The sequence below is a fragment of the Juglans regia genome, chromosome 14, assembly GCF_001411555.2.
Source record: "Juglans regia cultivar Chandler chromosome 14, Walnut 2.0, whole genome shotgun sequence".
NCBI lineage: Eukaryota > Viridiplantae > Streptophyta > Magnoliopsida > Fagales > Juglandaceae > Juglans > Juglans regia.
The window spans coordinates 23,536,386-23,549,727 of record NC_049914.1 but is presented as its reverse complement, the minus strand read 5'-3'; the positions used below and the strand labels follow the sequence as shown (position 1 = coordinate 23,549,727).

At 38.6% G+C, this 13,342-nt stretch overlaps 1 protein-coding gene across 1 annotated transcript in view; it reads right to left on the bottom strand.

The window, feature by feature from the left end:
* Positions 1-13,342, bottom strand: part of LOC109000602 (proteasome adapter and scaffold protein ECM29) — a 70,946-nt gene that overhangs the window by 38,081 nt on the left and 19,523 nt on the right. The window contains exons 10-17 of the mRNA XM_035685382.1: positions 4,201-4,288; positions 4,023-4,101; positions 3,826-3,934; positions 2,394-2,453; positions 2,135-2,253; positions 1,363-1,744; positions 1,102-1,286; positions 930-1,002 (exon numbers count right to left, since the gene is read on the bottom strand). Of these exons, the coding sequence (XP_035541275.1) occupies positions 930-1,002; positions 1,102-1,286; positions 1,363-1,744; positions 2,135-2,253; positions 2,394-2,453; positions 3,826-3,934; positions 4,023-4,101; positions 4,201-4,288 (1,095 nt within the window). The remainder of the gene's footprint in view (positions 1-929; positions 1,003-1,101; positions 1,287-1,362; positions 1,745-2,134; positions 2,254-2,393; positions 2,454-3,825; positions 3,935-4,022; positions 4,102-4,200; positions 4,289-13,342) is intronic.

Genomic DNA, 13,342 nt, shown 5'->3' with positions numbered 1-13,342 from the left:
CATTGTTTTGGCTAGCCACTGCACTGTGGTCATCCCTAGCCTCATCTCTTGCACTACCTTCCAGCTCCTCTCAGTGATAAACATGGAGCTTCCATCCTTCGACAACACAAACTTTTGACTCTATGACTAAATGTTTTGGGGAACCCATTGTCATGCCAATCACACCTAAATCTCTAATATTCAAACCTTAATCTCGCCACTAATACCTCCATCCATCATTGAAAAATTCATGCGTGAAAGAACCCATTGGTATTGCCGCTAGACAGCATTTTGAAACCCCCATTTAAGATTTCAGTATTTTAATTCAAAGCGACTCTATTTATTATAAGGAATCTTTGTACTTCGTTTCCTTCAGAATAAAAGAAAATATTTATAGGTTAAGTTCAATAGTAGCACTCCGGCTCCCGAGAATTTCTAAAAGTGACTTTATTATTAACCCGGAGAGTGGAGTGTTACAAAAAGAGACCATCAAGTAAAATTGGGCACATTTCAGGACCTTAACAAGAAAAAAAGGGTCCATTGAAGCTCTACTGATTTTTCCTTTTATAATACGTTCTGATTTTGATATTTGGTTTTTGTTTCGATTGATTTTTTATTTTGTACGGCTTCATTGTGGAGCGGGGGCCGAGGCATATGGCCACCCCACCCAGGTCGGGGTGCGGGCAAGGAGGGCAGCTACCCTCCCATATAGGACAGGAAGCAGCCCTGGTTGACACTAAGCTTTCCAGCAGATATTGTTTTAAAAGAGGGCCATAATGGTAATCCACCATAAGACATACGAGGAAAACACCCATGGCAACCCAGCAATGCTGCCAAATTGCCAGTGATAACCTCCTTATACAAGGTGCCCTCAATTCATAAGGAAAAAGATAATGATGCAACAGAAAGCATTAAAATATATAAGGTAGAAATGCAAATGTCCAACTCACAGTAGGCACTCTAGACGTACAAGCTGCAGTGATGTATCCTATTGCGCATAATGCTCCATGCTGAGTCTCAAACCTAAAGCAAAAAACAGAATAAATAAAGATTGAGATATTTAATATGATTTCCATTATCGGCAGCATATATTAAATTCCTTACAAAGTGCACGCAACAAACCTTAACTTTTGTGTTCCAGTGATCAAAGTAATCAGCTCAGAAATAAGATCAGTTGATGCAGATATAGGAAGAGCAGAGGAAGCTATTCCAAGTAAGCGTGCAGCAGATTCACGAGTATCCAAGTCGACATGACCAAGTAATTGCTTTAGCCAGGATGATTTTAGAGCATAGTGTGATTCTATCACCTATAAAGAGCAATAATATGTAAGAAATAAAAGATAAAGCAGAAAGAAGCAACCAAGCAAGAGAATCTGAGCCAACCTCAGGAACGCGAGATGCAACTGCTACCAATGCCTTGGAAGCATTGGCATGCAACTCAACAGAACCTTCAAAAGACATAGCATGCTCTAGTAGCGAACACATTGCCTCAACTGAAGACCGAAATTCAGATGATCCTTCTAAATAGTTGTTCATCTCCAACTCCGACTCAAAGCACTTCGACAAAAATTGAATCATAACCACATATGTTTTTGATGTAAAAAGAAGCTTTTGTTGCCTGTTTTCCTCTGAATTCAACAACATAGGCTGCTGTTTAACAATATAAGCCAGCATGTCACCAAGCTTTGGATATTGAAGGACAAGATTTTGACTTTCTGTTCGCCCATCATCTTTAGCTGGAAAAAGGCCCTCTAGTGCCATTTCCCTAAATAACCAGAGGCAAAAAGAAAGAGGATGCCAATGTTATAATTTGTTGATAAAATCAAATGAGGATGCTGAGTATATCTTGTCATCTGAAAATGCAAGGGAACTACATGATAAGAAAACAACATATCATCATAGATCACTTAACAATAAAAAATAACGACAAGAACAACCAGAAGCTAAGTTAAATTTCTTACACTGCACAAAATAAATAGTACACAACTATGGCATACACATCTAAGAATCAGAACAATTATAATCAGATACTTACCATATATACATGTATATATATACATATATGAGAGAGAGAGAGAATTTGCTGCAAATAGAATTTTTTCTACTACAAAAGCAAAATGATTACCTTAAAAAAAAGCAAAATGAATAACATTACCTTATATCCAACTTAAAATCTGCTGCCCCAAGCATACAAATAAACCTACTTGGGCAATGTTGCAAATCATATAAAGATGTAGCCCATCTCAGAGCACAGTATCGTACTTCACTTTGTTCCTGTGAAACGCCAAGAAATTAGCCATCAATGGTGGAGTGGCAAGTTACCAGTGAAGCAAAAATCAAGAAATTATTATTCTTAAAAGGTAGACCAGAGAGCAACAGACAAACAAAGTTCGCCAACTGAAAATGCACAATACCTCTTGAGAATATTTCAGCAAAAGTGTCTCCAAATCCTTTAACACTGTTGTGGGGGCTCCCTGCCACTCGGATGATAAATCAGCTTAGATCAATACAAAGGGCAGGTGAGTGAAAATTACCAAAACGAAAGTTATTTTGACCGACCTAGCTTGGATATTAAATTATCAGATATTCTCAGCAAGCTAATTTTATTCAAGAAAATCTCAATTTTAAGGTACATCATAGAACAAGATTGCACTGGAAAGCAATAAGCATTCATGCAGAGTAATCCACTCATATTTCCCTTGAATAAACATTTTAAGTATGCGTGAATTAACTCTGAGCAAGCTATGAGCATACTACTGACCAAAAAAAGAATCCCACTAAGTTTTTATTTCAGCTTTTGGCTTTCAATGTGGCCTTCGATCTTCACCCCTCCCCCAACCCCAAAAAATAAATAAATAAATAAATTCAAGAGCACTGACTATTATTAGGGTTGGATTGATAACAGGTTGTATTAAAGAAGAAGAAGAATGAAGTGATACGCTAACAATAAGGAGTGATGTTGATCACAAGTAAAAAGTAAATATTAACTTAAATAAATATAAATTAACAGCATATATATTTTAGATACTACTTATCAAAAAATACTAGAAATTTTTTATGTGTTCTTTGTTTAGATGGTCTTCAGCTATTGTACTTAATGAAGGGGCTGTCCATGAGTTTTTGTCCTGGTTTTCCAAGTATTAGAATGTATTTAGGTGTTTCTTTTATATACTTCCTGTGTACAAGGGCTTCGCCTATTGCATTTGATGAATAAAATTTTTACTTACAAAAAAAAACTTATAAAAAAAAAGAAAAAAAAAAAAATATATATATATATATATACACACACACACACACACATTAGATACAAACTTGAGGATCTACATGTGAACCTTGTAATGGTGACGTGCTGGTCATACTAATGTCCAAAATAGACAGAGCTGACATGTGAACCTCTATCGATCAGAAGCACTATTGAACAACATAATCAAATACTATGTTAAAGATCTCCAAAGAAAACACCTCTAAGAACCTCAATCTTCTTTCTCACATTAACACGTGACCTTTCCCTACACATATCGGCACAACCTTCAACATTTATTTATTTGTTGATCACTTGCCTAACGAAATTCTGAACTGTGGGAATAGGGTGGAAGAGTTATAAAATACACTTGATAAATAAAAAAACTTCCCTACCATCGAACTGACCATTATCACAGAGGAAACAAACAATCCACATAACCACAAATAAATTGCAAAAACTGAGATTAGTGAAGCATTAGCAAGAAACAATAGCTTGTGAATAAATTACAAGATCAGGAAGAGATATGATTCACTTCAACAAATTTTTTTGATAAGTAACATGATGTTAATGGTCAGGAAAAAAGTGGAGAAAAACTAGCTAACCTTGTATGCCGTAGCAAGGGAATTGGTTGCTTCTTGAATAATGAAACGAAGAGACTGAGGCTCCACTTTCAATGCCTCAAAAAGACGAACGGCCATGTCAATCTTATCACTAAGGTGAGAGAAAAAGTTGCCATTAGAGAAATTATATATGCAAAGCTTAATTAGAAACAAAGAAAGAAGAGGTGCAGGTGATAAACCTGAAAAGGTGAGGCATGCGCTGTGAAAGCAATCCAATTGCTTGAAAAGCAAAAGTTTTAGTGTCCCTAGCAGTAGCATCTGGATGAATTTAGTAAACTAAACCAATCAGGTTGAATTCAATAAATACTTATTATATACATATAGAACAAGTCAAAAACTTCAAATGCAAGAGAATACCTGATTCTGAAATTGAATAACTGTCAAGCGACTTCAGAATTCCAGTGAGTATAACAGGGCTGATAAGCTTGAGCTGCTCAATTTTTGCCTGCATAAATTAAATTTAAAAATGAAGTGGGAAAAACAATGTCAAAATCAGAACTCATACTTACATAGATTAAGGTTGCGTTTAGTTCCCAAACTCAGCTGAGCTCAGCTAAGTTCAGTCTAACTTTAAGTTGAGACTAACATCTAAACACTCAACTCTCAAATTCCTAAACTCATCCCAACTCAAAACATTCTTACACATGGGACCCACAACATTTTTCAACTTAAAACATCTTTATACGTGGGACCCACAACCTTTTTCAATTTCTCATAAAAAGTACTAAACTCATCTTAACATCCAAACGCACTTTAAACTCAGTTTAGATGGACCCCACATAAGTCCCTCGACTACTCAACTCACTAGTATTTATAAATAACTCAACTCAGCTCAGTTCAACTCAACATTCAAACGCAGCCTAAGGGTCAATTTGGCAACACAAATGTTTTCAAGTATTCTCAAATATTTCATTCTCAAACATCACTCAAACACAAAACACAACTCAATTTTCAAACTTCAACTTTCCCAAACTCTCAAACAAAACACAAAAACTAATACTACTTTTTCAAATTTCAAAACAAAAATAATATTCAAACAATTTTATAAAATTTTTATTCAACTTTTTCTCTCTCCTTTCCCAAAACACAATAAAACATCTTAACTCAAACTATTTTACTACTATTCACAGATATACTGAGATATTCTAAATATCCAAAAGGATCCAAAGACATATTTGTTATAAATCAGCATATATTACATCAGGTTTGGGGCACAAGACAAAACACAAAATTCTCAACTCATCTCATTATTATACATTTTTCAAATCCACATACAAAATATAATAAACAATTCAACTTTTTCAAAATCTCAATACACCTTTTTCAAATCTCAAAACAATAATAATACTAAAACATAATATTTTAAACTTTAAAACAAAACACAAAATTCTCATCTCACCCCCCAAACCTGCCATCCAATAAATCTGTGTTTTTGTAGAGAGAAATAGACTACCATGTTTGGATGCGAAGTTTTTTTACATTTTTTTTTTCTCTCAAAAGTCTCAACATTTCTCATAACTTTATTCACAAGCGTGCAAAACTCAAAAACTTTATTGCTCCTCATCTCAACATATGTTCACTTCTTCAATCAAAAAGCATTAAAAACTAAAAATAAAATACAATGAATCAGGTTGGCCACCACAGGCCCACCTTGTGGTGGTTGAGCCACCATCGGCCACCCAGTGGGTGGCTCAAATCAAGTGGCCACCCCTCGTATGTGACCCTGTTGTCACCTCGATAAGTTTTTTTACTTTTAATTTACATAATTAGTTTTTTTCTACAATGTTCCACAATTCAAACATATCATGAGGTGGAACCCACAACTTTCACAAAAAACTTTATCTCAAAGTTTTTGCAAAAATTGTCATACTTTTTCTCCACTTCTCAACATCCAAACAAGCAATAAGTATCTAAATATGAGAAACTTAAAACATTGTGGCTTAATGCACATATGGGCACACAGAATACATCAAAGTGTGTACATTGCTGAGCAACCTGTACGTACTAGATCTTGCATTTTTCAGCAGAGATAGACCCTTATAAATTTCAACTGATATTGAGTGTCTTAGTAATCTCATCTTACTTTCCATTTTTCCCCTTCTACACTAATCAATTTCTTCTTTTTCAGCTTCAATCCAATTTCAACCTGAACTTCACTTGATTTTGTACAAGTTTCTGTTTCTTATCTATGACTCATCTTCTTGTCATTGCCTTTTGCATCTTGCCAGAAACAATGGCAAGGAAAAGCAGCAAAGGACCAAACTTGAAAAGTTCTATGCTCTTCAATACGATCTACTGATGCTTCATCCAAAAAAGCACAAGGAAAAATTTACCATTAGGAGAAGCAAACTAAAATGATGCAGATTTAGAAGAGACCACCAACTAACAGGTTTTTTGCAATGTCCTTGTCAAGAACTACTAAAATTAAGGGTTAATATCAACTCTAGAAGAATCATGGGCTTCAACAGAGACATCCCAAGAGAGGGTAAATCAAGTACCTCCATAATAAACCAATAACCAAGGCCCAAGTCGGCCTGTAGCATTCTATCCCATTAGGGAAAGCTGGAGTAGAAGTCGCCACCTTTTTTTATAAGTAAAGTTGAAGTCACCACCTTAGGAATGTGTCTTTTTTCATAAGCGCTAGGGGGACATTAAAGACTTTATGTTAGCCTGACATTCAGCATTAAAGACAAGGTCTATTGTTCAAGTTTATGGTATGTACCATATTGATACATTTGCTAAGTGTATTACTTATGGTAGGGGACAGTGTTACCATTGCAGAGAAGCATGGTCAAAGGTGGTCCGATGTGCCAAACAATACTCCAGAATTTAAACAAAAAATGATGGTGGTGATCTGCTTAACGTCGTCTAAGTAGAAAGTGAAGAGCAGAGTGTCTTAAAATGCTTGAAGGAAGACTTGGGAATTTTGAAGAAGACGATAGAAGCACTTATGTATAAAGTGGATATGGGCCTGGGCCTCAACATGGGCCAACGAAAGAAGAGACTAGAGAATTCATGTGGTGGGTTGTTTATAAATGGGCCGAAGCCAATCAGGCCCAATAAAGGGTCCTCAACTCACGTACCCAGGAAGAAATGGATCCTAAAATGGGTCAGGCTCGCTACCTTCGAGAGGGGTTCAACATCCACAACCTTGAAAGCGCCACCAGAAGACCAACAACTCCAGCCAGGGGTGAGACAGAACCTCCCGTTGGAAACACTTGGGATTACATCCAACATTACTTTGCCGGCATTGACGTCGGAAAGTAAGGAGGTAGGTCCATATGAGACGGCGACACAAATCCTCAAGCCACCGCAAAGCACAGCATGGTGGCACAGAAACACGTGCAAGAGTTATCTGGGCTGATGATCGTTGTTGCCGTGAAGTCGACAATACCAGCGTCAAAGAACAAGCTCTTAGCCCAAATAACGTCGTCTGTCGAGGAGAGGGAGACAGAGCTCCCAAGAGGGCCAGTGCATTGTGGGGTGGCACAAAAACTTGTGCCAAAGTCATCTGGGCTGATGAATTAGCCTTGTTGTGAAGGTGACAGTACCAGCATCGAAAAATGACATTGTAGCTCAAAAACACTCGTTGGTCGACTCCGAGGTTGACGAAACAGTGGGAGAAATTCTGTGTTGTGGGGAAGGTCGAAATGGAAGGAGCCTTGGTGTTATTTGAGTCTGATGGGGGCAGTGGGCAGCAGCAATTGCCATAAATGGTGGTTGAAGGGAGGGAGTACACAGGGATGGGCAGGACAACAAATGATGGGGAACAACCTATTCCTTTAAACTCGTTTCACCCCAGCGTGTCAAATTAGGTTAAAAAGTTATGAACATCAAGCATTCTATAGGGATCATGTGCGAGGGTTTCAAAGCATGAATTCATGGATCACGTGCGAGGGTTTCAAAGATGAATTCATGGCATCACTCACATCTAAAGAGGCTGGATACTCACATTCCAGCTCCAACACATCTCACATTTCAGCCAAAAAAAAGAGCGAGAGAACTGAAGAGGCTTACTTGGGCAATAAATGATGATGTAGGAGGGAGGAGCTCAAACCAAGGGCGTCTCAAGAAAAGGACAAAGATGGTCTCTTAATGAAATCAAAAATTATATCATGGAATGTAAGTGGGCTGAATGAGAGTAACAAACAGCTCCAAATTAGAAACTTACTCCGACAATGGAAGGGTGATATAATTTGTTTACAGAAAACTAAATTGGAATTTATAACTAGAGAAATAGTTCAAAGCTTATGGAGATGCCATCATGTTGGCTGGTCATACTTGCCATCTAAAGGGGCATCCAGGGGTGTTTTAGTTATGTATGATATAAGGGTGGTGGAGAGAATGGATGAATGTGAAGGAGAATTTACCTTGGCTTGCTCCTTTAAGAATATAGAAGATGGATTTCTAAGGGCATTTACAGGAGTATATGGCCCTAATCTTGATTCCAAAAGACAATTTTATTTTTTTTTATTGGCACCGGGTGTCGAGGAACAGCATCCCGACTAATTCCGAAGGTGCACAAGCTCTTGGTAAGGAGTTTCCCACAAGTGCACATCAGGTAATTCAAGAGGAAAATTCCTCAATCCAATGGAAAGAATTGGCAGGGCTCCTTAGTTGGTAGGAGTTACCAAGATGTATAGTGGGGGACTTTAATGTCACCGTGAAAGATCGAGTGTGTATCACATTAACCCCGCTATGAGGGATGATTCAGACTTCAATTTTGAACATGAGCTTATGGATATTCCTTTAATTGGATGCATGTTCATGGTCCAACAGTCGTGAACACCCATCTTGGTCAAGGATTGATAGGTTTTTTATAGTTCCAGATTGGGAGTTACATTTTCTGGATGTCCATCAAAAACGACTACCCAAGCTATGCTCAAATCATTTTTCTATCATCTTAGACAGTGGAGGCATCCAAGGGAGCAGAAGGTTTTTTTTTTTTTTTTGATAAATAAGAAGTAAATTTTATTAATACAAATGAAATAGGCAAAATCCATGTACACAGAAAGTATACAAAACAACACCTAAATACATTCTAGGATCCAGAAATTAAAAGCAGAAAACCATAAACATTGTTTCCCTTAAGCACAATGGCTGAGAACCAAAGCAATAAAGTGTACAAAAAAGTCCTAAAGCTCTGCCATTGTAAGCTCCCTATCTTCAAAGCACCGTGCATTCCTTTCCGTCCAAATACATCACATAATGCACAACGGAATCATCTTCCACATTGCCGCCACTTGGAGACAGCCCTGAATCTCCTTCCAACAAGCAAGTCCACCACCCTCAAGGGCATTAACCAAGCCACACCTACTCTTCTAAAGATCTCATCCCACAATACTCGTCACCTCACAATACAATAATAAGTGATCCACTGATTCTCCATGCTTTTTGCACAAATAACACCAATCCATCACAATGAGCCCCCTCTTCTCAAATTGTCCATGGTCAAAATATTCCCAAGAGAAACAGTCCATACGAAAAAAGCTACTTTGGAAGGCACGTGAGACCTCCAAATACTCTTCCAAGGGAAGGTAGCATTTCCTTGTGATACCAATATTTTGTAATACGACCTCACTGTAAACTTCTTGCTACCGTTGGGCCTCCACTGCATCCTATCCCCCATGTGCCGTTAGAACTCCCATGGAGTATATCAAACTGAAAAGTTCTGAAACAATATGCATTTCCCAATCATGAATATCTCTATTAAATAGGATATTCCATTGGTGAGAAACATGAGAAAACGTAACCAGATCCGCCACCAAAGCATCCCTGTTAATTGAAATGCAATAGAAAGCTGGAAAAGCCCTATCAAGAGTGCGATCGTCACATCAAACATCATGCCAAAACCGAATTCTGAAACCCTCACTGGCCACAAAATGGATATGAGTTTCAAAACTCTGTCAACCCCTCCTAATAAATTTCCGTAAGCACAAGCCATACCCCACCCCTCCCCAAGCACTTCCATGTCTAAGGTCAATAACTTCGATCCAAAGCGAATACCCCTCCAAGTGGTACCTCCATAGCCATTTCCCCAATAGGGCTTTATTGAATGTCCTCAAATCTCACACCCCCAAGCCTCCATATGAGATTGAAGAGCAAATTTTATTCCAATTAATAAGATGGAATTTTGTTTCCTCCCCGACTCCACCCCACAAAAAAGCCTGAAATAACTTCTCAATCCTATTAGCCACCCCTGCAGGCAAAGCAAATAGAGATAAAAAGTAGGTGCGAAGGTTAAATAAAGTACTCTTAATTAATGTGAGTCTACTCCATTTCGATAAATACATCCATTTCCAACCAACCAACCTTTTTCCGACTTTCTCAATAACCTCATCCAATATGGCTCTAGCCTTAAATGGCGCCCCCAACGGAAGACCCAAATATTTCATAGGCAAAGAAGACACTTCACAACCAGGAGACTCGCCAGGCTATTGATACTAGGTACCACACCCACCGAAACCATCTCGGACTTACAAAAGTTCAACTTACAACCCGACATTGCTTGAATCTAGCCATTGGTGCCACAATCTAGCCACAATCCATCTCACAAAAAAGAAGAGTATCATATGCAAAAAGGAGATGTGAGATTATGATAGAGCCATTGGTGCCATTTCCCACCGAAAATCCAGATAAAAAACCTCCCCCAACTGCAACCTTAACTATTCGACCAAGTGCCTCCATAATAATAACAAAGAGAAAAGGAGACAACGGATCCCCTTGCCTCAATCCACGAGAACTGTTAAAAAATCCAGCAAGGGTGCCATTAACTAGCATCGAGAAGCAAGCACTAGTAACACAATGCCGAATCCATGAAATTCACCTATCACCAAAACCACACCTCTCGAGAAAGTAAAAAAGAAATTCCCAATTCACATGATCATATGCATTTTCCATGTCAAGCTTCCACAGAATACCTGGAACTCCCTCCCTCAACCTACTATCCAAGAACCGAATCAAGGATTTGTCTCCCCCGAACAAACGCATTTTGAGGCTTATAAATAATTTGTTCAATGACCAGGCTTAATCAATTAGCAAGAACTTTCGAAATAATCTTGTATACCCCGCTCACAAGACTTATAAGGCAGAAATCCTTCACTTCCGTAGCCCCATGTTTCTTCAGTATGAGAGCAATAAAGATCGCATTGAGGCATTTCTCAAACTTCTTAAAAGAATGGAATTCGAGGAAAACCTGCATAACATCACATTTCAAATGTTCCAACATGCTTGGAAAAATCCCATCAAAAAGCCATCGGGGCCTAGTGCTTTGTCTTTGACCATACCACCAATCACTTTATAAATCTCATCTTCTTCAAAGGGTCTTTCCAACCAACTCGCACTCTGCAGATCAATCGACTCAAACAACAAACCGTCAAGATTCGGCCTCCAATTAGCCGGTTCCGTGAGGAGATTCTCATAATAATGCACAATATGGTTCTCGATCTCAGAGGGGGAAGAGAGCACTTGATTACCTTAATGAAGTATCTCAATGGCATTATTGCGCCGATGTGAATTAGCCATTTTATGGAAGAACTTCGTGCATTTATCACCTTCTTTTAATCAAAAGACCCTGGATTTTTGTTGCCACGAAGTCTCCTCCATCAACAACACCCTCTCCAGTTCAGTCACAACCAAACTCTTCCTCAGCAATGCCTCCTTCGAGGTATCTCCCATCTACTCCCTCCCCTCTAAATCCTATAGCTCCTCCATAAGGGAAGTCTTCTAATTGTCAACATTTCCAAAAACTTCCAAGTTCCATTTTTTTAAATCTTGCTTCAAAGCCTTAGGTTTACCTACAAGAATGAAACTAGGAGTGCCTGTGAAATGATAAGAAGACCACCAAGATCTAACTTTATCTACAAAGCCATCAGCAGCTAACCACATATTTTCAACTTGAAATACTGGTGTCCCCCATGAATGCCTCCACAATCTAACAGAATAGAAAAGCGATCCGAACAAACTCGGGGCAAACGCTTCTCGGTGGGAAACGATGATTATGGTTGTATTGATATTTCTCATTTGCTTTTTGCTGATGATACTTTCATCTTTTCTGGAGCAAAGCATGGAAACATTCAATCTTTGAGGGCTCCCCTCCTTTGTTTTGAAGTTGTCTCTGGATTGAGAGTGAATCTTGTCAAGTTTGAATTAGTGCCGGTGGGGGTTGTTCCCAATGCAATGAGTTTAGCTCGCCTCCTGGGATGTAAGATAGCTTCAATTTAATCAAGTTTTGTTAGGTAAATAGTTGTGGCAGTACCAACAAGAAATTGGGGGGGAGCTATGGAAGTCAGTTATTGATTCAAAATTTGGGGAGTCTTCGGGAGGATGGTGCTCGAATGTGGTACGTGGACCATATGGGATGGGTTTGTGAAAACACATTAGAAAAGAATGGGAGACCTTCCTAAGTCATGCACATATTGAAGTAGGTGATGGTTCTCAAATCAAATTTTGGCACAATAAATGGTGTGGTGAACAAAGCCTCAAAGAAACATTCCTTGACATATTTTACCTTGTACGGGCAAAGGATGCTTCAGTAGTTGATCTCTTGTTCTTTTTTCATGGCTCCTCCCAATGGAATGTAGACTTCATTAAGATGGCACATGATTGGGTGTTGGAGGTTATCACCGAGTACTTCTTACTCTATTCTGCCAGGGTGACTGAGGACACCATTGATAAGATCAGCTGGACCCCTCCAAGAAAGGTAGATTCACAGTTAGATCGTTCTACCAAGTTCTAACTAGCTAGGGCATGACACCTTTTCAATGGAGGAATATATGGAAGATGAAAGCCTCTCTGAAAGCAACTTTTTTTATGTTTGGACAGCATCCCTAGACAAGATTCTTTCTATAGACAATTTGAGGAAACGTCGAGTATGTCAATTGGTCTCAATGCCCTTTCCATAGGGTTTTCTCTTATTATATAGAAGAAAGATTTACATAGGGTTGTCAGTTTTTCTATCGCCGAAAGCTATACAAGGTAGGTTAGCACCGAATGCTATACAAGGTCAGCACCGAATGCTACATGCCATCTAGATATATTACAAATTCAACTCTTCTTACAAATTAAATTAACCATCTCAGTAACAGAGTAATGGTGTTCGATTGGTGTTGCATGTGTAAGAAGAATGGGGAATTAGAACGTGAGGTGGCCAGGACCTTATGGGATCAGTTTTTTGCAGGAATAGGATTATCCTAGGCCATGCTTCATAGGCTGTTGGATTTTCTATCAAGCTGGAGAGGACTCCAAGGCAATCCTCAAGTCGCAACAATATGGAAGATGGCCCCTATATGTATGTGTTGGCGCATTTGGAAGAAGCAAAATAGAAGTTTTGAGGATCGTGAGAAGACAATGGATGAGCTTAAAGTTCTTTTCTTTAAAATATTGTTTATGGGCGGGGGTCCTTGACTTTAATGGGAAGAGGATATTACAAGGTCAATCATTTTGCTTCTACCCAAAGTTTCAAGAATACTTTGTCTTTGGATTCTCAGATTCTTGCCTC